The 27,860-nt window shown below is 43.4% G+C and overlaps 1 protein-coding gene across 1 annotated transcript in view; it reads left to right on the top strand.

Annotated features, from left to right (window-relative positions):
• The first annotated feature begins 7,726 nt into the window (after positions 1 to 7,726).
• GPR139 (G protein-coupled receptor 139) overlaps positions 7,727 to 27,860 on the top strand; it is a 55,443-nt gene continuing 35,309 nt past the window's right edge. Inside the window, exon 1 of the mRNA XM_033962984.1 lies at positions 7,727 to 7,841. Coding sequence (XP_033818875.1) covers positions 7,727 to 7,841 — 115 coding nt within the window. The remainder of the gene's footprint in view (positions 7,842 to 27,860) is intronic.

A 27,860-nucleotide genomic window follows, 5' to 3' on the forward strand; every position in this document is an offset into this window, starting at 1 on the left:
CCCTACTTATGACTTTAATAGTCTTGGTTGCAGGTTACATTTCTTTCCTTTCAATTCACATATCTCTATTGATTTTAAGATTATTTATATCAAACCATAAACAGCATTAACACATATATATGGGATATATGATTTACAATATGCTACAAAGTATAGAATTCATATAAGGCTCTAGAGAGGATCCCATATATTATCTACATTATGGAAAGTCCCTTGTTTTCCATCAATTCTTTCTCATACCTATGAATTAAACAAACTTGGTTCCACCATTGACTCATACTTATGAAAGAATTATCTTTCCAATTACACAATAACAGTTTTAATGTAATACAAATTAGCATATCCAATAGTTTAGAAGAAAACTTATCTAAATGTATATGAGGTGATAGGGACCTCCAAATAATGGTTTCATAAGTATAGGGGGAAGGGCAAGTCAGTAGCTGAGAAATACAAATGATTACACCAGCTCAAAAAAGGCCCCATAAAACAACACATGTGATAAAAGAACCTGAGGTACATATTTCTTTGCTGTTCTGCCTCTTTGTTTCCATTCAGCGGAAAAGAAAGACATATTGAAATCTCCAGAACTAAAAGATAATCTAACCATAATGACATGATTGATCATTGTCTTTTGTTTGTCCCCTTATCAATTAACCTTGATCTCACCTTTAAATGCTATTAACAGTGTTTTACTGGACTTGATAAATGACCTGATTAAATCAAACAGAACCAAAAAGCTACCTGTTTTGCTGCCTTGTACAAATGCTTCCCTTTTCTTCCTACCTCCCCCCCCCCCCAGTATATTCTAATGGAACCCTTCACGGGTTTCCTGTTTTACCTAGGGTTACCGTATGGCTTCAGAAAAAAGAGGACGGATTGACGGTTAGGGCCCGGGGATGTATCATCACCAGCTACCCTTTCTGGGTCATTGAGTGACAACTCTGTATTAGGGGTTATTGATTTTTTTTCCCTAGGTGCGAGTTGTGATTACTGAGGGACCTCCATCTTTCTCCTTAAGTATTGCACAGTTGGAAGTTTTCTCCTTCATATTTGCTGCTATCAATTTAGTTGACTACCAATGACTCAAAGTTCCAGATAGAATTGTTTTAATGAATACCATAGATCTCTATGAAGAGACCTCAGCCCCACCACTCCACCGCTGTAAATTATTCTGATGCGGGAAGAATCACGTGGTGCAACTCATCATCAGTCTCAACATATTATATTTTTATATATATTTTCTTATTCTTTTGTTATGTAGCTTTAAATATTTTTAAATTAGTGTAAAAAATACTTTAATGTTAACATAAATCACTTATCTCAGCCAGCCTTGGTACGGGAGTTATGACCAAACATGTTTCGCACATTGCCGTGCTTTTTCAAGGGTTGAAACATTCAAGGTACTGAAGGGAATAGACTTAGTAGATAAGGACAGGTTGTTCACCCTCTCCAATGTAGGGAGAACGAGAGGGCACTCTCTAAAATTGAAAGGGGATAGATTTCGTACGAACATAAGGAAGTTCTTCTTCACCCAGAGAGTGGTAGAAAACTGGAACGCTTTTCTGGAGTCTGTCATAGGGGAAAACACCCTCCAGGGATTCAAGACAAAGTTAGGAAAGTTCCTGCTGAACCGGAACATACGCAGGTAGGGCTAGTCTCAGTATGGGAACTGGTCTTTGACCAGAGGGCCGCCGCGTGAGTGGACTACTGGCACGATGGACCACTGGTCTGACCCAGCAGCGGCAATTCTTATGTTCTTACAAATATAAGGAAGGATTTTTTCCTGCCACTATACTTTTATCTTTCCTTTTGGGGTTTTATATATATTTTGGGATGCCTAGTGACACATAGCAGTGTTTAGGCGGCACCAAGTATGATTCTATACAATGGGCATAACCTTTATAGAATCGCCCTTAATGCCTTACTAGTTGGCACTGATTTTTTTAGGTGACATACATAGAATCTGGCCTTCACTGGCTCCTATCTAGGAGGTACTAAGGGCTCTCGTGTTCAAGTTTCAAGTTTCAAGTTTATTAAATTGTTTGATTAAACGCTTTTCCAATTTCAGAGCGTTTTACATAAATAAAATAGAGTTTAAAATGGACTCACTTATACAATTACTATTCTTCTAAACAAACTGGGTAACAACATTAAACAGGAAGACAACTGATAACAATGGGAAGGTGGGGAGGAAATACAATATTTGTTAAAAGATTACATAAAAGGGAAACATGTTAGGGAGATAAGGGGATAAAATGATAGACCGAAAAGGTCAGGAAAAAAGAGTATTTATAATCTGTCAATTAAAGGCTTCTTTAAAAAGAAGACACTTTAAGTTCTTTTTAAATATTTGTAAGTCTTGTTCTAATCTTAAATATAAAGGAAGAGAGTTCCATAACATTGGTGCCGTAACAGAAAAAATGGAAGCACGGCGGGTTCCGATAACTTTTAAAGAGGGAACATTTAAAGTACATTGTGAAGCTGATCTGAGAGCTCTGGATGAACTGTATGGAATCAAGAGCCTATCTATGAAAGCCGGAGTATTAGATTTTAATGTCTTAAAGACTAAAAGAGCTATTTTGTAAGTAATCCTGTAAGATATTGGCAACCAATGAGCACTTTGTAATAAAGGTGTGACGTGATCGAACTTTTTTGAACCTGAAATAATCTTTATTGCGGTATTTTGAACAAGTTGAAGACGCCTTATATCTTTTTGGTAAACCCCTTTTAATAAGGAGTTACAATAATCTAATTTTGAGATAACTAACGAGTGGATCAGTGTGTTAAGAGAAAATGAATCAAGAAGGGGAGCAAGTGAACGGATCATTCTTAATCTGTAAAAACAGTTTTTGACCATTGCACTGATATGTTCTCGGAAAGTGAGATTGTTATCTATTAAGACCCCCAAGATTTTGGTTTTAGTGGTCTGATTGAGGGGTTTATTGTCAACTATAATTGGACTTGTAAGTTGAACTCCTTATGGAGGCGCTAGCCAATTACCACGCTGGTAATGTCAGTGCACTAGTTATCTTGGGCTAGATTCACTAACCTGACTTCCATGGCTGATTCCAGCAGGCCCGACCAATTCACAACAGCAAAAAATTCTAATGAGGGCGATCGGAGGAACGCCCTCCTCCGACCGCAGGGATTGCTAGGTTGACCGCACGGATTGCTAGTGACGCATGCGCAGACCATTTGCTTTCCCTGCAGATGGTCTGCGCATGTGTTTTTTTTTTTTTGCTGTTTTTTTTACAGGCCCCGACTCTCCTGCTCTCCCAGGGAAAGGCTAACCCCGGCGGCAAGCAGCCTCTTCCCTTTCGCCGACACTGGCTTGTTGCCTTTCTGCTGCTCAGTGGAGATTTGTATTCTGCTGTTTTACAACGTCTTCGACTTTTCTCAAGTCCAAGGCCTAAAGTTTTCCCGTCAACACTGAAGCCTTTTGCATAACGCCAGAGCTTCGATTGCCTGATCAGTCTGTCAAATCCCTCCTGGGCTTTCCGCCGAGTCTTTCTGGGAACTTGAAGCAGTGTAAAGAGTCACAACCTGGGCTGGAGGCTGAATGGGCAAGTAGCTGGGGCTTGTAGCCGCCTCTTTAGACTTGCACCCACTTTTTCTCTCGGCTTGATTGCCGAGACCTAACGAGTTCCCATTAAATTGTTTGGGAAATATTGTGGCAGATGCTGCTTTCTCCCGGTCATGCCCTGCCGGTCATGCCCTGCTCTCTGCCCCAAGCTCTGGATCTCTGCCGCTTCCCCTGCAGTGCGAGCCCGTGGGTTTAAAACGGGGCTGCACTGCGGCTGACATGCCTCCTCTGAAAAAACAATAATAAAAAAACGCCTAAGGTGCGCCGATGGCAAAGCTAATTTTAGCACATCTGCATTACATCATGTTTCCTGCATTAAGCGTGCATTAGCACTTAGCACTCAGAGGGAAATTCTACTGGCACCTACGTTAATTAACAAAAGCCATTTAAAATGGCAAAAAAAAAATGGCACCGTTAAAGTGCCCTCTGGTGCCTAAATGATACACACCAGAATTGTGCCTACATAGGCGCTTTATTTATGTATTCAATTTTCAATACCGTTCTCCCAGGGGAGCTCAGAACGGTTTACATGAATTTATTTAGGTACTCAAGCATTTTTCTCTGTCCGTCCCGATGGGCTCACAATCTAACTAATGTACCTGGGGCAGTGGGGGTGATTAATCTAATCTAATCTAGTCTTCGATTTATATACCGGGACATCTCCCAAAGGAGCTCGACTCGGTTCACATGTAATTAAGACTAGAGTGCATAAGAAGAACAGCATAAGAAAAGTAAGAGCTGTATTATTATCATTTCGTTGATACTGTAGTTAAGCCGTTTAAATATTGTGTGAACAGCAGAGTTTTCAGGGCTTTACAAAATTGTTGTAGCTGGCCTATCAGTCTAATAGAGTCAGGAAGTAGAGAATGACACGGCGACAAAATTCATCACCGTTCCCATCCCCGCGGATAACCGCGGGAAATAATCCCATGTCATTTTTTAGTGTCTATCTCAACCTCAGTCCTTCTACACCAGCATTCTTGAAAGCAAAGTTTGCGGGTTAGTGGTTGTGGCCATTCATACTCTCATTCTTATGTGAGCCAAGGATAATGAAGCCATTGTGACATCACTGATGTGATTGGCTCTTAGGCACTGGTGGAATGAGGCATTATGACATCACAATATCTGCTCTGGATACCAGAGACTGTCATTCTGTAGTGTCTATCTCATCCTCAGTCCTTCTACACCAGCATTCTTCAAAGCAAAGCTTGAGAGTCAGTGGTTGTGGCCATTCATACTCTGATTCTTCCCTCTCTCCTTAAAGAATGACATGAATATGGTTTCCCGCGGGGACGGGAACGGTGATGAATTTTGTCTCCGTGTCATTCTCTATCAGGAAGTCCATTCCAAATCTCTACCAGCTTGAAGATAAGAGATTGACTAAGCTTCCCAGCAGATATAATTCCCAGAGTCACAAGGAGCAGCACGGGTTTGAACCCACAACCTTAGGGTGCTGAAGCTGTAGCTTTAACCACTGCACCACTCTAGAAATCAAAATGTAGTAAAAGTATAAGACAATGAAACCATTGTGACATCACTGAAGAGGTTGGCTCTTAGGCATTGATGGAATGAGGCATTATGATGTCACAATATCAGCTCTGGTTATCAGAAGCTGAAACTTTTCACACAATTTATGTATTCAGTTTTCTATACTGTTCTCCCAGAGGAGCTCAGAAGGGTTTAAATGAATTTATTCAGGTACTCGAGCATTTTTCCCTGTCTGTTCCTGTGGGCTTACAATCTATCTAATGTACCTGGAGGGGATTGAGTGACTTGCCCAGGGTCACAAGGAGCAGCGTGGGTTTGAACCCACAACCTCAGGGTGCTGAGGCTGTAGCTTTAACCACTCTACCACACTCTCCCCTTTAGGCCGCCGAACGCTACTAGGCACCAGAATTATAGGCCCAGAAAACCCTAGTCTACATTTCCGGCACCTATCTTTCACGGAAGCGTGATTCTCTATAGGGCGCCTTCGCATGATTGACATGCAATCCGTGGCTGCTTTTTAAGTGGCCGCTGCTATCGGCGCCCTGTAGAGAATCTAGGCCATAGTACTTAGTGAAAACAAGAGAGTAGGCAGCCACTGTTAGGGATCACTGGCCCGTCCCTGTCTGGGTTTTGCCACCTGTGTTGCTGAAATTCAGACTATTTCCCAGCTGTTATTATACAAGTTTGACCGTTTGCGGGTTATATCATTCCTTATCCAAGTCAATTCTACTGTCTTCCCTTCCTGGTGGTCAGTGATAGGCAGCAGACCTAGAGTCTGTGACTCTGAATTTCAAATATGCCTAATACAATGTCCCATTAATTAGTTTTCAATTGCAAGTCAGTCTTCAGTATATAATGAAAATGTCAGCACATTAAGGAATCGGTATTGATGCCTGGCTTCTCTGGCTCACATCTACACCACGGATTCTATTTGTAAAGTCATATTATGTGGTTTAGTGATAAGAACCTAAGTGTTGCCTTACTAGAACAGGCCAAAGGTCTTTCAAGCCCAGGATCCTGTTTCTAACAGTGGCCAACCCAGATCACAAGTATTTGGCAAGATCCCAAGGAATAAAACGGATTTTATGTTGCTTATCCTAGGAATAAGCAGCGCATTTCCTCGCGCCATCACAATAATGGCGTTGTATAGCGCCTCTGTGGATGGGATATTGGTGTCTTTTTTTGGAGGCACCCTTAGGCGCCTCCATTTAAAAAAAAAAAATAATGGTTTAATTGTTTTTTTAATCAGAACAACCAATTAGGGTGCCAATTTAGCCAATTAAGTTAGCTGGCAGTAGAGCACCCGCTGCCACCTAACATACGGCGCACTATCGGGCCTTATGCATTATTCATTGGCTCTTTTTCGCTAGGCAAATGGTGAGGAACTGTCATTTTTGAACAAGGCCCCCCCCCCCCCCATTTTCTAAAACCACAAACATGATCCTTACGAATTCAGACTGCCTGATCTGCTATTGGATGACATACTCTATAAGCTTCTCTTTGGGCAAACAAATTTTATGGCATCCTTCAGCCTAGGAAAGCAGGTAGACATGAACAATCGTATGGTCCCTTTTACAAGAAAATACATCTAAGAAATATCTTTCAGTAAACGATTAGATTTGTAGCCTTTATGCTGCTCCTCTGCTGGTTGATTTCCCATATATTTGCTAACCGTGGACTGTGGCACTTATATATAATCTTCAGAAGAAGACCCCCCTGCCCAGGCTCCCCTGTACAGTGCTGCAGTGGAGGCTGGGAAGTATTTATTGGCAATGAGCGTGGTTAAGTACAGTGGCCATGGAGACAAGCTATTTGCCAGGGACATCTACTGGAGGAAAAAGAAAAAGGAGGAAAAAAAAAAAATCAATAATAAAATTATGCTGCACTTTAAAAACAAACACACATATGATTCCTGAAAAGCCCTCCACTTAACGTACAATCCTCCATTTGATGTGCACACTGTATTTTGAATAAACTTTTATCCAAAGGTGCATACTAGGTTAATTATTTCCAGCACAGCTTGGAGCTTGCATTTTCATTCCCAGATTCTGTTTTGTTCTGTTTTTAATAACTGCTAAAACAGTTGTAGTGATCCTTCTTGTCCTTTACAAAAGGTTTTGCTCGACCTCTCGTTGCACAGATTTGGAGCAACATTTAAACGTAGCCACAACCTTATACGAACAGATAGGTTGGGTAGCAGGAAGCAAAGAAACTGTGGTGCGAATTTCCTTTCGGAAGAAGAGTTTAGCACCGTAACAAGAGGCGGGTCACAATTCTGCCTGGGAGAACCGTTTTATTCGCCCCTGAGGTGCCACATGGCTTTTTTCTCCCCAGAGGTGGAGCAGCCAATGCAAAAGGCTCATCAACATTATATGTATTAATTTACCTTCTTAATGACAGCTCGGCTCTGGCTCCCAGGAGCAGAGCATGCACTGAGCAGTCAGGGTACCACACCACTTTCTCTTAATTATTACAGTGCACGGCAGGTGGAGGGAGTCCTGGGATGCAGGGATGCTCTGAAGGGCGCAGCTGTTTGCTGGATGCAGAGCGCTGCTGAGGGAGGATTGACAGCCTGCTTCTTTGCACTGCCTTCTCTCGTCCTCTCTCGCCTAGGATCTAAAGGAACTGGCTTCAGCAGCTGAGAGAAGCAAGTCAATGGAGCATAATCACATTTACAACAGCTCTCTCCTGTCTCACGACAAGTACGGCTGTGGCTTGGGATATGTACCCGTCATCTACTACAGTTTGCTGCTTTGCTTAGGATTGCCAGGTGAGTGGCTCTTCTTTTTTTTTTTTTTTTTCACCTTATATTTGGTGTAGAGTTCATTTTAGCAGGTGTTTGTTTTCCTCTCTGTCCCAGCTCCTTCACAAAAGCAAGTGGGCAACCGTGGATGCAGCTCCGATAGTCACTGAGTGACTCCCGGCTTCTGCACTTCTTGCTCGCGCTGAGACTGTTCAGAAACAAGAACATTGCCTATTAAAAAATAAAAATAAAAATAATTCACTGGCTGTTAGGAAATGTTTAACCAATGTAGCAGAGTAAATTACACGCTGTGATTGGGAGTTTTTTGAATCATGCTAATCGGTGACCATGGGATGGTGAAAAAAAAAAGTTTTGGTGTCATGAAAGGAACAGGGAGCTAAGTTCCATTCCTAGAGGGTATTAGGGATTTGAGGCAGTGATGGGAAATTATCAGTTGAAATTACACACAAGAAAATGAGAGAGGGTATAAAACCATTCAGTGTTCTGCAGAAAACATTCATGGATAGGGTCATTCCCCAAAGCTTTCATTTGTTTGCAAGCTCTGAGATATTATTTATCATTATTATTCAAGTCACTGTTTATTCCGACCATCCAAACTGCATCCAAAGAATTCTCATTTCAGAAGACTATCTTTGATACCAAAGCTAAATTGTATAGTTTTATGTGCCTGGCATTAAAGATCCTGCCACCCTGATTTAATCTCTTTTAATTTTCTGCCATTCTCCGAATGGCCAATTCTGAAAATGAGAACAGAACTTGACGATCTTACTGGAAATGTAGGAGATTAGGTTAGGTGCAACAATCCATAAATGGCCACTGCCCCCCCCCCCAAAAAAAAAAAAAATAATCCCAAGCAGCTCTTTCATCTGTTGGAACTGTCCTTCAATAATTTATCCTAGTGGTGTCAATATATTCCTATGAAAACATTTTGTCCTCCAACGAGTTTTGCTTTTTATTCCTAAACGGTGAAGTTTCTTGCTTCTAAGCTTAGGCAACTCTTTTCCTCGAGAGTCACAGGCAAGTATGGTTTCTGGGATAGGCACCGTAAATATTCATCAGACACATTTGCATACGGTTGCCTGTTTAATTTGCATCTTTTGGTTGTTCTGAAAACCAGACTCTTTGTAGTTCTTAACAAGCCTGAGATATTTAGCAGCACCAAACATTACAAGAAAACGTCATCTTGGAGAGCAAATTGAATTTTGCTAGAGGATCAGAGTTGCTTTTTCCTGCTCCACTGCACATCCTCATTACTCCTTGCTATTTACAAGATAATTTGGTTTAATTCAGGTAAGCAAATATTTTGGATATACAGGTTTCACCCCATTGCATGCATGGAGGAGTCATTTTCCTTTTATTAGAGAATTCAAACATGTTGGGTGGGGGGGGTCGATTTTCAAAAGATTTTAACAGGTTTAAAAGAAGCTCTTGACTAAACCCTACTGAGCTGGCCAGCTGCTGATTCAGCTGAACATCTCTGCTATTCAGCCATTCCCTAACTGGTTAAGTTAGGGGCGGGTTATGGACGGAGCTTGGGCAGAGCCTGTACTTTAATTGGTCAACAGTGATAGTCCAGCCACTAAGCAAGTGCATAGTGTTAGACCTGCTAAAAGAATGTCCTAACTTGTGCTAAGTTAACCAGGCACCAGTATGAATATCAGCCGGTCTCCAATTAACTTCCAAGGCAGTACACAGAGTAGACAGGGACAGATTTTTCCAATTATGGGGAACCACAAGTACAAGGGGACACTCAGAGAAATTGAAAGGGGGAAGGTTTAGAACAAACGCCAGGAAGTTCTTTTTCACCCAGAGGGTGGTGGATACATGGAACGACCTACCACAGGATGTGATAAGCAGGAGCACGATACAGGGCTTCAAAGAAGGGTTGGATAGGTACCTGGAGGACAAAGGGATTGAGGGGTACAGATAGGAGTAGAGGTAGGTTATACGGATAGGATTAGAGGATTAGATGCAGTTACAAAATTAGTCAGGGACACTGTTCAGGCAATTAGTCCTGATGGGCCGCCGCGGGAGAGGACCGCTGGGCAAGATGGACCTCTGGTCTGCCTCAGCGGAGGCAACTTCTTATGTTCTTATGTTCTTACACATATCTGGATATTCAAAGCTGGGAACTGCAAATGCCCTGGTATTTAACAACCATTTGGTTCATTTTGGTTCCGTAAAAATTTAATGCAAAGCGATTCAATGCACATTAACCTACAAAATAACAGGTGCACAATTTCAGCACATGCAAAATGTTTAATATAGGTTACACATTTTTATTAACACGAATGTATAAAATAAAATCTATTCGTTATCAAGCACTGGCAATTTGGAACACCTTACCTAGGAAGTTCAGACTTTGGAAGGCTTCTCTCATTGAAACTAGGTGCCAGAACTGTAGGCCAGGGTTTTACAGGCCTACATCTCCGGCGCCTAGTTTTGATGAGAATCACGTCCATAGTGGCATCTACATCTACTTCTGTCATAAACCACGCCTACTGTAGATATAGGCGCCGGTAGGCGACACCGTGGATGGGAGTTGGATGCTGTCAATGGAGGCACTTGCAAGTGCCTACATTTTTGTAAATTAGATTTTAATTAGTTTTAAACGACGCGATCAATTATGGCACCATTTATCACCAATTAAAACAATAAAGTTAGGCAGCAGTAGGGCTCCTACCGCCACCTAACTTACAGTGCACTATAGAGAATTTGGTCCGCTGTATAGAATCATGCTTAGCACCGCCTAAGCCAGGGGTGGGCAATTCTGGTCCTCGCGGGCCGGAATCCAGTCGGGTTTTCAGGATTTCCCCAATGAATATGCATGAGATCTATTTGCATGCACTGCTTTCAATATATATTCATTGGGGGAAATCCTGAAGACCCGACTGGATTCCGGCCCTCGAAGACCGGAGTTGCCCACCCCTGGCCTAAGCAGTGTTAGGGGCACTATTAGGGGCATTTTCAAAACCGCAACGTACGTCTCTCAGGCCTCCCGCGCATCTGTCTCTCACCCCTTTAGTCTGTTCAAAATGCTACTGCAAGCCAAATGTTAGGTTGTATCCGAAGAAGTTTCGTCAGCCGGAAGCCTGAGGTCATCATGCCGTTATACAGAACCATGGTGAGACCACATCTGGAATACTCTGTGCAATTCTGGAGGCCACAATACCGTAAAGATGTGCTAAGAGTAGAGTCGGTTCAGCGGATGGCCACCAGGATGGTCTCGGGGCTCAAGGATCTATCATACGAAGAGAGGCTGAACAAATTGCAGCTCTACTCTCTCGAGGAGCGTAGGGAGAGGGGAGACATGATTGAGACATTTAAATACATCACCGGACGTATCGAGGTGGAAGAAGATATTTTCCTTCTCCAAGGACCCTCAGCCACAAGAGGGCATCCGCTAAAACTCAGGGGTGGGAAATTTCATGGTGACACCAGAAAGTATTTCTTCACCAAAAGAGTGGTTGATCATTGGAACAAGTAATCGAGGCCAACAGCGTGCCAGATTTTAAGGGTAAATGGGATGCCCATGTGGGATCCCTAAGAGGGTGGAGTTAAGGATGGGTCATTAGGAGCTTGATCTCCAGGAGTGGGCAGACTTGATGGGCTGTGGCCCTTATCTGCCGTCATTTTTCTATGTTTCTATGTTTCTATGACTCATATTCTGAGAGAGCCGCTATGCTCACGTTACCCCTCTCCTCAAGGTACTTCATTGGCTCCCCATCCATTTCCCAATACAGTTCAAACTCCTTTCTGTAGCCCCTCTCCCCCCCCCCCCCAATATTTCTCCTCACTTATCTCCCCCTATGCTCTCCCCGTGAACTGCATTCATCGGGTAAGTCCCTCTTTTATGTTCAAATGGTTTTTATTGAAGGAAAGAAGTTGGACAACAATGAAGAACATACCAAGACACACAAATGCATAGATACATAGAACATCAGTAGAGTTCGAAACTCTGAGAGCTCCACTCCTTCAAACAGTGGAACCAACAACACTCCTTCGAACAATTTTATCCATATAGAAATAAAGCCAAACCCACCCACCCACCCCCGCCACCCATCCCCGTCCCAAACTCCCCCTCTTCCCCCCAGAAGGATGGAAGGTGGCCGAGTACCCAGGATCTGGGAAGCAGAACGGAGACCATTGCAAGTCAGCCAAAATCATTAAGAATCAAGCTTCGTGCTCTGGTAAGTCCCTCTTATCTGTACCCTTCTCCTCCACTGCCAACTCCAGATTCCATCCCTTCTTTCTTGCCGTGCCATATGGCTGGAACAGGCTGCCTGAATCAATACGCCATGCTCCGTGTCTAGCAGGATTAAAATCCAAGCTAAAGCCCACTTTTTTTAAACCTGCTTTCAACTCTTAACTCCTACTCACTGCTGTCAGATACCTAGACCCATTGTATCATAAGACAAACTAGAAACTGCAATCTATTTGCATATCCAAGCATTACCGGCTGTAAATTCAAAACCTTTCTGGATAGAACTTTTATGTACCAAGCAAACAAACAACAACACTGGACAACTACATTAATGGAGTTAGTCTGACCTACTTCGCTTTTAGAAAAGTCATAAAAACTGCCTTATTCGACAGACATATCACCTAAACATTAACTACTCCAAATACCACTTCCAATTCTTTTTTTCCTAATATGCCCCCTCTGAAAATTCTTAACAAATTGTATTCTGTAATTTGCTACTTTTTCTAAAAGGGCCCCTCTGAAATTCTAAACAAACTGCATATTGTAATTCGCTGCATTTTTAAGATTCTGCATACTGTAATTTCACTGTCTATCTGCATATTGTAACTCGTTGTTTGTCCAGCTCTCTTCGATGTGAACCGCCTAGAAGTTGCACGATTGTGGCGGTATAGAAGAATAAAGTTATTATTATTTCTCTACCAGAATCTCCCCAACCCTGAGATGTCTTGTCTGTCTGTCCAAATTAGATTGTAAGCTCTTCTGAGCAGGGACCATCTATTGAATGTTAACTGTACAGAAATGATAGTAGTGGTAGTACTTAAAAAATTATATGCATAAATTCTAATTAGTGACGATTAGCATCAATTATTAGGTATTAATTGCCCAACTTGGGTTGCACTATACAGAATCTGGGCCTAAATGCCCAATTTTTTTTTTTTTTGTACTTTGGGGGGTGGGGGGTATGTCAAGGATGGAGAATGGGGTATGGCTATGCTAATTCGCTAGCACACTGGCATTACCACCTTGCTAACTTGAAACGAACTGGTTTGCACATCCATAACACAAGAGCCCTTAGCACCTTGTAAATAAGAGACAGTAAGTGGTCCCACCATAATTTAAAAAAAAAAAAAAAAAAATAGCCACACACTTACGTTAATATTAGCACATGGCCAGAAAAAGGGCGAATTTCTGGCCATGCTGGAAATGGGCTTAGCTTGTGTGAAAAGCCTGCATAAGGATGTACTGTCCATTTCTAGGCACAGCTCAGTAAAATAGTCCCTTAAAGCAATAGTCCCTAACCTTTTTGACACCAAAGACCAGTTTTATAGATGCAAATTTTTCCAGGGACCGGTAAAGGGGGGGGGGGGAGGGAGGATTCGTGGCAGGTTCGTAGGGCAGTTTTATACACAATATACATTAAATTTCTATTATTATTAAGTTATAATATCGTAATAGAAATTATACAACTTACCATAATGCAGAATCAGTGGGAGCCCTGAGCTTGCAGAACCCCGAAGACCCCTCCAACCCATCCCCCTGCGCAGCATCTTTCCATCTCTCACTCCCATCCCATCCTGCACAGCAGAACCTCGCCGACTCCCCCCCCCCCCCACCACCACCACCACGAGGCCAACATGCCTCCGTTCCAAACAGCAGTGGCGGCGGCACTGAATAGGCTGCTTCGCTGCCTTCCCCACTAGGGCCTTCGCTCTGCCACCGCGTCCCAGTAGCCCGTTCTCACGGTGGCCAATCCAGGTCACTAGTACTTGGCAAAAACCCAAAGAGTAGCAACATTCCATGCTACCGATTCAGGGCAAGCAGTGGCTTCCCCCATGTCTGTCTCAATAGCAGTCTATGGACTTTTCCTCCAGGAAATTGTCTAAACCTTTCTTATTTTATAACATTTTATTGAAGGAAACAAATATACAATAATATAATACAAAGAGATATTCATGACAATTAGAATCACAATTATGATATTTTCATACATATTTCTATCATTCCTCCATAATACATTTCCATATGACCTATTCCATCCTATTTCCACCCCCCCACCCACCCCACACCCCACCCCCCTGTGAATGGAAGATGACACATATTACCAGGTATTGGGATGAAATGAATGTTTCCAAAGCTTCAGTGTAAAACATTAATAATCATACTTCATGCTCTAGATGAAAGATTTTGAATATAGGGGTCTCAAATTTTCAAAAAGAGACGAGTTTGTCTAGGAAATCTACAAACCTCCCAAACCTCAAATACAAGTAAACCTTTCTTAAAACCAGCTACATTAACCACTCTTATCACAACCTCTGGCGATGTGTTCCAGAGCTTAACTATTCTCTGAGTGGAAAAATATTTTCTCCTATTGGTTTTAAAAGTATTTCCCTGTAACTTCATGAGTGTACACTCTTTACTCAGCTTAAAGTATGCATAGTAACCAGTAATGTGTGTTCTCCTAGCAGTAGTAGGACTAGACATTTCCAATGTGGTTATTTGGGGAGGGGGACGTATCTGCCTAGATTCCATTTTCAAATTTATGCATGCTATTTCCAATGGGAAATATATACCTGCAGAAAAAACAGATGCAAATGTCTGCCAATATGGTTCCCCCCCCCCCCCCCCCACCCAAAGCAATTTTCAAAAGGAAAATGTGTACAACTTTCCCTTTGAGAACTGTTGCAAAGCTTTCAATATCTCCCCCTATTAATCAGGCTAACACAGGCTGCATTTTTCAAAATGAACTGAAAAAAAGTGAAAAATGAGTTTGGATTAATAGGTTCCAGGTCATAGGAGTCTTGATACATTGTACCGTATTAGTTATACTCATGATAAAATCTCACGGAGACGCTGATGCAGTTCAAAATAAATACAGGGGGTTAGAGAGTTCTGTTTTGCAATAACAATAAGTTATATAACTCTCGAAACTCCAGTGAAGAGCGTTCCATGGTAAGACATCGCTTAACTGTTAATTAAGAGAAATAATGAATGTTCCCGTCTGCAGTGACCCACTTATCGTAGAGGATAAAAGGAAGATGCTGGAGATCTGATTTTTATTTATTGAATATCTTAAAAAAATAAATTGCAGAAAAGTTTTCCCATGCTTGAGTTCAGATCACATGACTGTTATCACTGAAGATAAATGAAGCAGCTAGGAACAACCGTTGCCTAGGAGCTGGTGAGTTCTTCCATCTTCTTTTTTGTTTTTTGTTTTGTAAATCTTTATTAATTTTAAAATATAAATAGTGCAATACAATGAATTTAAACATAAACAAATCAAGAAACACACTTTAAATATGCAAATAATTAAAAAAACATTCATTTTCTCCCCCCCCTCCCCCCTTAACTAATAAAAGTAGATATACGTTTATAATTTCCATACAATAAATAAAATAGGGACAACAAACAAGGATCTATCATGCGAGGAAAGGCTGAAAAATTTGCGGCTGTACTCACTCGAGGAACGTAGGGAGAGATGAGACATGATCGAGACGTTTAAGTATATTACCGGCCGTATCGAGATGGAAGAAGAGATTCTCTTTCTCAAAGGACCCTCAGCCACAAGAGGGCATCCGCTCAAACTCAGGGGTGGGAAATTTCATGGCGACACCAGGAAATATTTCTTCACCGAGAGAGTGGTTGATCCTTGGAACGAGCTCCCGGTGCAGGTGATCGAGGCAAACAGCGTGCAAGAATTTAAGAGCAAATGGGATGCCCATGTGGGATCCCTTAGAGGGTTAAGCCAAGGGAACCTGTCACCAGGAGTGGGATCCCTAGGATAGTAGACTTGGGGGTGGGTCAGTAGAGTGGGCAGACCTGATGGGCTATGGCCCTTATCTGCCGTCATCTTCTATGTTTCATTTCCCAGTCTCGCATTAGTTATTAAGGTTAGGAAGCCCAGGATTGTTATACCATATGTAGGGGCTCCCTTCTATCTTATCAGTGTTAAAAATATTTTTTAAGCTGGTGGATTCTCTAGAGCAGGGCCGGCATTAGGGGGGGGGGGGCAAAGAAGGCAGCTGCCCTGGGCCCCAAAGTTCCAAGGGGCCCCTAAGCCTGGCACCTTTTCTCCAGCACAGCCCAAAATGATGAGCAATTTTCCTCTCTTTCTCTCCCTTCCACTCCCAGCAGTTCAATGGTGCTCCTAACCTACCTCTATTGCTGCAAGCAGGGACACCGCAGCGATTGAAAGGAGCTGCCCCGGGGCCTCAGTCTTCCCCATGATGTGAGGTTGCCACATTAAGTCTCGGCAGTAGTAGATATTATTTTTTTTTCCTGCCCCCAAAGAGGCCACTAGACCACCAGGTCTATTAAGAGAAGGGGTCATGGTATAGTGGGGTGAGGGAGGAAGGGGGGTCATGGTAATGGGGGGGGTGAGATAGAAAGGTATTGTGGTGTGGGGGGAGGGAGGAAGAGAGAGTTGGCAGAGTCTGAGGGAGTGTTGCCAGCCAGCCCAGTGGTCTCAAACCCTTTGCAGGGCCACATTTTGGATTTGTAGGTACTTGGAGAGCCTCAGAAAAAATAGTTAATGTCTTATTAAAGAAATGACAATTTTGCATGAGGTAAAACTCTTTATAGTTTATAAATCTTTCCTTTTGGCTAAGTCTTTAATAATAATATTGCAATTTATAGCTAAAGAACATATGATCAAGAAACTTTTATTTTACTTTTGTGATTATGATAAACATACCGAGGGCCTCAAAATAGTACCTGACGGGCCACATGTGGCCCCCGGCCATGAGTATGAGACCACTGAGCTAGCCAGAGGATAGAGGGAGAGAGGGAAGGAGGGAAGAGCATGAAGGGAGGGAGGGATGCCAGCCAGCCTTCCAGCCATCCAATGGAGGGAGGAATGCCAGAGCAGGGACAGAAGGAGGCCAGCCAGCCTTCTTTCCTTCCAGTCAGTCTTCTTTCCTTCCAGCCAGCCAACCAGAGAATAGAGGGAGGGGAGAACATGGCGGGAGGATGATATGCCAGTAAGCCAGTCAGCCTTCCAGCTAGCCAGCAGACACAGGATAGAAGGGAGACAGAGTGCGGACAGCGGATGGAAAGGAAAGAGAGTGAAGATAAGATGAGGAAAGCAGAAACAGGTAGAAAAAATATTTTTGTGTTGCTTTAGAATAAAGTAATATTGTAGCTGTATTGATAGCTGTTTATAAATAGAAAATGGAAATAAGGTAATCTTTTTATTGGACTAATTTTAATACTTTTTTTTTTTTTTTTTTTACTAATTTTCAGAGAACAAAACCCCCTTCCTTAAGTCAGGACAGGACAGGATACCATAACAGCAGTATACTTTACTGACCTGAGGAAGGAGGTTTTGGTCTCTGCATATTGAAAAATATACGAGTTAGTACAATAAATGGTATTATCCTATTTTTCATTTTTTTGTTTTATTTCTATTTTGTTCATTTGTAAAGTGATGATTACTTGTCAGTTTTTTCAAATTTACATCTGCTATCATTATATTTTACACAGGGCTCCTTTTACTAAGGTGCGCTAACGTTTTTAGCGCACGCTAAAGATTAGCTCGCGCTAAACAAAAAATACTAATGCAAGCTCTATGGAGGCGTTAGCATTTAGCGTGCGCGTCATTGTAGTGCACGCTAAGCTAGGTACCAGAGGCCTGGGTTGGCCACCGTTGGAAACAGGATATTGGGCTTGATGGACCGTCGATCTGTCCCAGTATGACAATTCTTATGCTCTTATGTGAGCCAGGTATAGCACAATCAAGCCATTGTGACATCACTGAGGAGGTTGGCTCTTAGGCACTGGTGGAATGAGGCTTTATGACATCACAATCTCAGCTCTGGAATGTTGCTACTCTTTGGGTTTCTGCCAGATACTTGGGACCTGGGTTGTCCACTGTTGGAAACAGGATACTGGGCTTGATGGACCTTCGGTCTGTCCCAGTATGGCAGCTCTTATGTTCTTATGTGAGCTAAGTATAGCACAATCAAGCCACTTTGACATCACTGATGAGTTTGGCTCTTAGGCATTGGTGGGATTAGGCTTTATGACATCACAATCTTAGCTCTGGAATGTTGCTACTCTTTTGGGTTTCTGCCAGGTACTTGGGACCTGGGTTGGCCACTGTTGGAAACAGGATACTGGGCTTGATGGACCTTCAGTCTTGTCCCAAGTCTTGGAAATTCAGTCTTGGCAATTCTTATGTTATGTTTTAAAGGCCCATATTTCCAGCGCCTAGGTTATATGGAGAATCGTGCATAATGGCGCCTAAGGTCATCTCCACTCCTAACCCCACCTAATTTGACCTTAGGTGCCTCTAGACACCATGTTGTAGGCACGATTCTGGTGCCTACTTTTATAACCAGTTTTTAATTGGTTTTAAATGGTGCGATCAATTACCGAGCCAATTAAAGCAATTGTTAGGTGTCGGTAGGAGCAATCTAGCTGATTACCAGCACCTAACTTAACAGCGCCATTTTCAGAATCCAGGCCTGAATGTCTATGTAGAATCAATCTGTACTAATCCAGTTTGTTTAGTAGCTCGGGAACAAGAGTATTTCTAAAGCTTAATGCTAAACTTGAACAGCTTTTGACTGTTTGGGCTGTTTGGTTTCTCACTGAAAAGACAATATAAGCCATCCCACATTGGATGCAGTATCCCCTAAATGCTGGCAATTCTTTGTAATGCTTTGAGCTGCAAGCTGGACTGTGGTGTGAGGGGGGGGGGGGAGAGAGTGTGGCACAATGGTTAAAGCTACAGCCCCAGCATGCTGCTCCTTGTGACCCTGGGCAAGTCACTTAATTCCCCCATTGCCCCAGGTACATTAGATCAGTGTTTTTCAACCTTTTTACACCTATGGACCGGCAGAAATAAAAGAATTATTCTGTGGACCGGCATCGGTCTGTGGACCGGCGGTTGAAGAACACGGGGCTAAGTCGTGGGCCAGACCCCGCCCCCATAATAGTACTTATTGAACCTTGCACGTCCCGTGCCTCATCTGGAAGCCTTCCCTCTGACGTTGCAACGTCAGAGAGAAGGCTTCCGGTTCAGGCGCAGGATGCCCGCAGGAGCCGCTGCCCGTGGCTTTGTGCACTGAATCAGTGAGGAAGAGGGAGCTGGCTCGAAGATAACGCCGCATCGATCGCACCGTGGACCGGCGGTTGAAGAACGCTGTTTTGGGCCTGATGCACGTGCTGGCCCTGTGGACCGGCAGGAAATTTCTGTGGACCGGCACTGATCCATGGACCGGTGGTTGAAGAACACTGCATTAGATAGATTGGGAGCCCATCGGGATAGACAGGGAAAAAATGCTTCAGTACCTAAATAAATTCATGTAAACCATTCTGAGCTCCTCTGGGAGAACGGTATAGAAAATGGAATAAATAAATTAATGTGTTATAGGTTAATGTGTGTGTGTGTGGGGGGGGGAGTTTGTTTGTTTTTAATTATTTATTTAATTATTTTAAGATTATTACAAGTAATAAAACACTTGCTTAGGTAAAACAAAAGAAACGCAAAAATTAAGCAAATACATTTTTCACAAGATAAATTTACAATCTCCTTAGATCCCAATTAGAACCATTAGGGGGAGCAGCCCATATTTGGGACTTTAACTTTATCTTATAGAAGAAAATAATAAACAAATCAGACAGGCATTAACGAACATAGTAACATAGTAACATACATAGTAGCATAGTAGATGCCTGCCCAACCTGATTCAATTTAAATTAAAAAAAATTTTTTTTTTCTTCTTAGCTATTTCTGGGCTAGAATCCAAAGCTCTACCCAGTACTGTGCTTGGGTTCCAACTGCCGAAATCTCCATTAAAACCTACTCCAGCCCATCTACACTCTCCCAGCCATTGAAGCCCTCCCCAGCCCATTCTCCACCAAACGGCCATATACAGACACAGACCGTGCAAGTCTGCCCAATCTGCAAGTCTGCCCAGTACTGGCCTTAGTTCAATTTTTAATATTATTTTCTGATTCTAGATCCTCTGTGTTCATCCCACACTTCTTTGAACTCAGTCACAGTTTTACTCTCCACCACCTGTCTCGGGAGCGCATTCCAGGCATCCACTACCCTCTCCGTAAAGTAGAATTTCCTAACATTGCCCCTGAATCTACCACCCCTCAACCTCAAATTATGTCCTCTGGTTTTACCATTTTCCTTTCTCTGAAAAAGATTTTATTCTACGTTAATACCCTTCAAGTATTTGAGTGTCTGAATCAGATCTCCCCTAGGGTATACATATTCAGGGCTTCCAGTCTCTCCTCATACATCTTCTAGAGCAAGCCTCCTATCATTTTCGTCGCCCTCCTCTGGACCGCTTCAAGTCTTCTTACGTCCTTCGCCAGATACGGTCTCCAAAACTGAACACAATACTCCAAGTGGGGTCTTACCAATGACCTGTACAAGGGCATCAACACCTTCTTCCTTCTACTGGCTACGCCTCTCTTTATACAGCCCAACATCCTTCTGGCAGCAGCCACTGCCTTGTCACACTGTTTTTTCGCCTGTAGATTTTCAGACACTATAGAAACATAGAAACATAGAAAATGACAGCAGAAAAGGGCCACGGCCCATCTTAGTCTGCCCACTCTAATGACCCACCCCCTAACTTCCTCCATGAAGAGATCCCACATGCTTATCCCATTTTTTCTTAAAATCTGGCACGCTGCTGGCCTCAGTTACCTGTAGCGGAAGATTATTCCAGCGATCGACCACCCTTTCGGTGAAGAAATATTTTCTGGTGTCGCCATGAAATTTCCCACCCCTGATTTTCAACGGATGCCCTCTTGTTGCTGTGGGTCCTATAAGAACAAATATGTCTTCTTCCACCTCGATACGACCCGTGACATATTTGAACATCTCAATCATGTCTCCCCTCTCTCTGCGTTCCTCGAGTGAGTATAGCTGCAACTTACCCAGCCGTTCCTCATACGGAAGATCCTTGAGTCCTGAGACCATCCTGGTGGCCTCAATTACCTGTAGTGGAAGATTATTCCAGCATTACGGAAGAAAAACTTCAAAACTGCATTATAGGGCTCTTTTTATCAAGCCGTGCTAGCGGGGTTAGCACGTCGGATATTTCATTATGCGCTAACCCCCGCGGCCGGCTAAAAACTAAAGCCTGCTCAATGCAGGCATTAGCGGCTAGTGCGGCAGGCGGTTTAACGTGCGATTCCTAAACCATGGTGAGACACTTCAGGGACTGGACGGACTACACCTGACCATCAGAGGTAAGAACGTCTTCGGACATCGACTAGCCCGCCTACTTCGTAGGGCTTTAAACTAGGTAAGTTGGGGGAGGGTATCCATTCACTTACCAGAGTAGTAAGTAACTATCCTGAGGAGGTTAGTCATGACTCCACTTCTGAGTCCGAGGTAAGTACCCACATCACAAGCAATTCTTTAGGAGTCACACTAACTCAGGCGGGGCTTAGCAAACATAAAGTATGGAGGGCTATGTATGTTAATGCACACAGTTTAGGCAACAAAATTCTGGAACTGGAGACGGAAATACTGAACGCTGAGCTTGACGTGGTGGTGATTTCCGAGACATGGCTCACGGACTCTCATGAGTGGGATATGGCTATACTGGGTTACAACTTACTTCGTCAAGACAGAGAGGGCAAGTTAGGAGGGGAGTGGCGCTATACACTAAAGAAGACATCAAAACTACCAGAATCACGGATGTCAAGTACACCGGAGAATCCCTCTGGGTGAACCTGACCAGAGGTACCGAAAAATGCCTGTACCTCGGTGTAGTATACAGGCCTCCAAGACAACTGGAAGACAAGGACTTGGAATTAATCGAGGACATAGAGAACATCACTTTACGAGGGGACACTGTACTGTTAGGCGACTTCAACATGCCCGATGTAGATTGGAACACACTTTCTGCTACAACCAGCGGCAGCAGAAGGCTATTAACATCCATAAAGGGGGCACAACTTAAACAAATGGTATTAGAACCCACAAGGAATCAGGCGATACTGGACCTAGTACTCACAAATGGAGAGAGCGTCTCGGAAGTCTCGGTAGGCGATACGCTAGCCTCCAGCGACCACAACATGGTATGGTTCAACCTCAGGAAAGGTCACACTAGATCGTACACGTCAACAAAGGTACTCAACTTTCAGGGCACTGACTTCAAACTCATGGCAGATTTCGTCCATGGGGCACTGCAAAACCAAGCTGAAACCAAGGACGTGGAGGGGATGTGGTCAACCCTGAAATCTACCCTACACGAAGCAACGAACCGCTACAAAAAAACAGTGAGCAAACGACGAAGAAACAACAGACCCCAATGGTTCACTATGGAGATCTCGAACCTCGTCAAAAGTAAGAAAAAAGCATTTATTTCCTACAAACAATCTGGGACAAGGGAGGCTAAAGCAGACTATATAGCCAGATCTAAAGTGGTAAAAACGACAGTCAGAGAGGCCAAACTTCGAATAGAGGAAAATCTAGCAAAGAACATTGAGAAAGGAGACAAATCTTTCTTCAGGTATGTTAGCGACAGAAAAAGAAACACAGACGGGATAGTACGCCTTAGAAAACCAGAAGGGAATTATGTTGAATCAGATTCCGATAAAGCAGAACTTCTAAATGAATACTTCTGCTCAGTCTTCACCTGCGAGGCACCAGGGTCCGGTCCACAGTTGAAGAAAAGGCAAAGCTCAGATGACCTGTTCCGGAATTTCGAATTTACACCCAGCGATGTCTACCATGGATTATCAAGACTCAAGGTGAACAAGGCCACGGGACCGGACAATCTACACCCCAGGGTGCTCAAAGAGTTGTGTGTTGTCCTAGCAGAACCGTTATCCGTGCTCTTCAATTTCTCCCTAAGTACCTGAAGAGTACCCTTAGACTGGAAAACGGCCAATGTCATTCCACTGCACAAAAAGGGTTGGAGGACAGAAACTGCAAATTACAGACCGGTGAGTCTCACATCAATAGTGAGTAAACTCATGGAGACACTAATTAAACATGAAATAGATATGATTCTGAGGAAAGAGAATCTACGGGATCCCCACCAATACGGATTTACCAAGGGTAAACAGAAAACTGCCAATCCAATTTAATTAGTTTCTTTGATTGGGTCACCAGAAAACTGGATTTGGGAGAGTACTTAGACATCGTGTACTTGGACTTCAGTAAAGCTTTTGATAGCGTTCCACACCGTAGATTATTAAGCAAGATGAAATCACTGGGATTAGGAGAAACACTAACTGCATGGGTCAACGACTGGCTAAGTGGTAGACTTCAGAGGGTGGTGGTTAATGGCACCCTCTCCAAAACATCGGTAGTAGCCAGTGGAGTGCCGCAGGGCTCAGTGTTGGGCCCGATCCTTTTCAACATATTCGTAGGAGACCTGGCTCAGGGGCTTCAAGGTAAAATAACATTATTCACAGATGACGCCAAACTGTGTAATATAGTAGGTAATAGCACTTTGCCCGACGGTATGGCACAAGACTTACTCTTGTTGGAACGTTGGTCCTCGACTTGGCAACTTAACTTTAACGCTAAGAAATATAAGGTCATGCACCTTGGCAGCAGAAATCCGTGCAGAAATTACACCCTAAATGATGAGACCTTAGCAAGGATCACAGCAGAGCGCGATTTAGGAGTAATTATTAGTGAAGACCTGAAAGCTGCCAATCAAGTGGAGAAGACTTCATCCAAGGCTAGACAAATGTTGGGATGTACCCGTAGAAGTTTCGGCAGCCGGAAGCCCGAGGTCATTATGCCATTGTACAGAACCATGGTAAGACCTCATCTGGAATACTGTGTGCAATTCTGGAGGCCACACTACCGTAAAGATGTACTGAGAGTCGAGTCGGTTCAGCGTATGGCCACCAGGATGGTCTCAGGGCTCAAGGATCTCTCATACGAAGAGAGGCTGAATAAATTGTGGCTGTACTCTCTCGAGGAACGAAGGGAGAGGGGAGACATAATTGAGACATTTAAGTATATCACCGGTCTTATCGAGGAGGAAGATGATATTTTCTTCAGAGGGTAGTGGTGAACGGCACCCCATCCGAAATGACGGAGGTAATCAGTGGAGTGCCGCAGGGCTCGGTCCTGGGTCCGATCCTATTCAACATCTTTATAAGAGACTTGGCAGAAGGGCTGCGAGGTAAAATAACATTATTCGCCGATGACGCCAAACTAAGCAATGTAGTGGGCAAAAGCACAACAGACATAAATTCAATGTCCAACAACATGATGCACGATCTACTCCTACTGGAGCGCTGGTCTAGGTCCTGGCAACTCAGCTTCAATGCCAAGAAATGCAAAGTCATGCACCTGGGCAGCCAAAATCCATGCAAGACTTACACCCTTAATGGCGAGATCCTAACAAGAACTGAAACAGAACGAGACTTAGGGGTGATCGTCAGTGAGAACATGAAGACTGCCAATCAAGTGGAGCAAGCTTCATCCAAGGCAAGGCAAATCATAGGTTGCATACGCAGGAGTTTCGTCAGCCATAAGCCTGAAGTCATTATGCCATTGTATAGATCTATGGTGAGGCCCCACCTGGAATACTGTGTGCAATTCTGGAGGCCGCATTACCGTAAGGATGTGCTGAGACTGGAGTCGGTCCAGAGAATGGCCAACCGGATGGTCTCAGGACTCAAGGATCTCCCGTACGAGGAACGGCTGGATAAGTTGCAGCTGTACTCACTCGAGGAACGCAGAGAGAGGGGTGACATGATCGAGACATTCAAGTATCTCACGGGCTGCATCGAGGTGGAAGAAGATATCTTCTTTTTCAAGGGTCCTGCGGCAACAAGGGGGCATCCGTGGAAAATCAGGGGCGGGAAACTGCACGGGGACACCAGGAAATTCTTTTTCACTGAAAGGATGGTTGATCGCTGGAATAGTCTTCCACTTCAGGTTATTGAGGCCAGCAGCGTGCCTGATTTTAAGGCCAAATGGGATAGACACGTGGGATCTATTCACAGAGAAAGGTAGGGGAGGGTCATTGGGGTGGGCAGACTAGATGGGCCGTGGCCCTTATCTGCCGTCTATTTCTATGTTTCTATGTTTCTAAAGGACCCTCGGCCACAAGGGGGCATCCACTAAAAATCAGGGCGGGAAATTTCATGGTGACTTCAGGAAGTATTTCTTCACCGAAAGAGTGGTTGATCATTGGAATAGACTTCCTGTTCAGGTGGTCAAGGCCAGCAGCGTGCCAGATTTTAAGAATAAATGGGATGCGCATGTGGGATCTCTAAGAGGGTAATAGTGGGGGGGAGAGTCATCGGAATAGGCAGACTCGATAGATATAGGATATCTGGGAGAATAAATTTAGGGAAGGGGATCTTTAGTGTGGGCAGACTAGATGGGCTATGGCTCTTTTCTGCCATCATTTTTCTATGTTTCTATGTTTCTATTAGGCGCGTTAAACCCCTACCGCAGCTTGATAAAAGGACCCCATAGTCTTGTTGGAAGACAAAGGAAATGAGCAAAGTGGCTCTCTCTTCAATTAATGAAGTGGATGTCTCCAAGATTTCTGATATGTTTCCCAGATCCATTGTTTGATTTTGAGTATTTTGAGCTACCACAGGAGTTTTGCTCCCTTGTTGTTTTTTAGAACCAAGTAGGTAATAAATTTTATTTAATGGAAGAATAGTTTAGTTTAGCAAAACCCAATATTTGAACCAAATACTATAGGTTAATATTAAGGATTGGTTGTACAGTACTCCCCCGATATTCGCAGGGGTTCCATTCCAGAAACCTCTGTGAATATTGGAAAACCGCGAATACAGTTTTTCATGGGGGAGACTGGAGAGGGCAGCGGTAGAGGCAGAAGAGAGCAGCCGGAGCGCCGGCGAGTGCAGGAAATCACTCGCTGTATGCTCCGACCGCCTCTTCCTGCACTAAGTCAGACCTTACCAATCAGGAGCTGTGTGTCAAAGCAGCTCCTGATTGGATAAGGCCTGACTTAGTGCAGGAAGAGGCGGTCAGAGCATACAGCGAGTGATTTCCTGCACTCGCCGGCACTCCGGCTGCTCTCCTGCCTCTACCACTGCCCTCTCCTTGTCGGTAGTTCGCGGTCAGAAAATACCGCGAATGACCGGGACCGTGAACCGCTGACCACAAACGACTGGGGGAACACTGTATAGGTTTCAAAGTTCCTGGCAATGACTGAGAAAAAAGCACTAAAGCCCAGATACTCTACATGGCACCTTTGTCGGCGAACATCTTAAAAGCAGCACCCGAACTCATGTCAATCACCTGATGGTGCCGTTTAGAGAATCATGCCTCTAGAAAAAGTAGGCACTGGAAATGTAGGCCAGAGTTTTCAAGGCATTGTAAAACACTTATGTAGGTGTGATTCTGGTGTCGTTTTTTTTTAGGTGTCAGTAGGCATCTGGAAAATCATATTAAAATGTCTAGGCTCCATTTACAGAATATGGACCTAAAGGCCTCTTTTACAAAGCTGCAGTAGCGATGCTGCTATGGTAAATGCACCAAAGCCTATTTAGTTCCTACGGGTTTTGGTGCATTTACCGTGGCAGGATCACTACCATGGCTTTGTAAAAGAGGCCCTATGTTATTTGCTTGTGATATTCTGAGGGCTTTACGTGGTTGAATTTTTCTCTTATTTATTTGCTGGCTTTGTTTTGTTGCTTGAAAATGGACATTGTCTGTTTATGGTGTTTGGTTTGGCTTCACACTGAGAAAAGCACCAAGCCATGTGCTATTGATTTACTGTTACACTGAAAAAAAGCACTACCCCTCCCCCAGCACTTTACAAAGCTGCTCTGCTGAGCAACGTGAGCTAAATGCCGAGCCACCAATTCTATTCATTTCGCTTGCGTTACTCGGCAGTGCGACTGTGGAAAGGCGGGGGGGGGGGGCAAGTTCCTTGTGTGTGAGGCTCTGAGGGCTATTCTTGATATGTTTGCAATTGTGTCTCTTTTGCTCACAATAAAAAAAAAATAATGTCTTGCTTTATTTTTTGCAATTGTGTGAACTGAATAAAAACTAAAATTTTGGGGAAAGCTAAAATGATTTGCTGTGAGTTTGTGAACTGAATAAGAACTACAAGTTATGGGACAGGTCTTAATAAAAATAAAATGTTCATCATTAACTGGACTAGAATAAAATAAGAATTAAATTTCCATGTTTTGCCCATGAATAATTAGAACTAAAATTATTGTCTGGAGTAAAATATCACTAGTGTCGAGCTGATGTTTTGTTTCCTGTTCGCAATGCAGAACCAGCATGTCTCACAAGTTGTACTTTTATTGATGTTCTGTCAATCAAAATAAGTTAGAAATAAAACCCGCTGTAGGCTTAAAAAATGTTTATTTGCAATGCCTTAGGCCACGGATGTCAAAGTCCCTCCTTGAGGGCCACAATCCAGTCGGGCTTTTGGGATTTCCCCAATGAATATGCATGAGATCTATTAGCATACAATGAAAAGCCGTGCATGCAAATAGATCTCAAACATATTCAATGGGGAAATCCTGAAAACCCGACTGGATTGCAGCCCTCAAGGAGGGACTTTGACACCTCTGCCTTAGGCCCATAAAATCGCATAAAATAATCTTTCTGCTTTGAGCGGGATTTATGCGGGAAAGAAAATTAAGACTGTGGGGACAGGGAGGGGACGGTGATGAAAAATGTGGGGACAGTGAGGGGACAGGGATGAATCTTTGTCCTTGTGTCACTCTACTTCAGAGCTCGGATCCATCATCATCTTTAGATAATTCTTTATATTTAGACTTTTGATTATTATATCAAAATCTTGCAAAATAACCAGTGTGCAAATTGAACAGCTGCTTGCATTAATTAGCTGGCAAATTTATACTAGTGGGCATCGGGG

Source organism: Geotrypetes seraphini, chromosome 11 (assembly GCF_902459505.1).
Source record: "Geotrypetes seraphini chromosome 11, aGeoSer1.1, whole genome shotgun sequence".
NCBI lineage: Eukaryota > Metazoa > Chordata > Amphibia > Gymnophiona > Dermophiidae > Geotrypetes > Geotrypetes seraphini.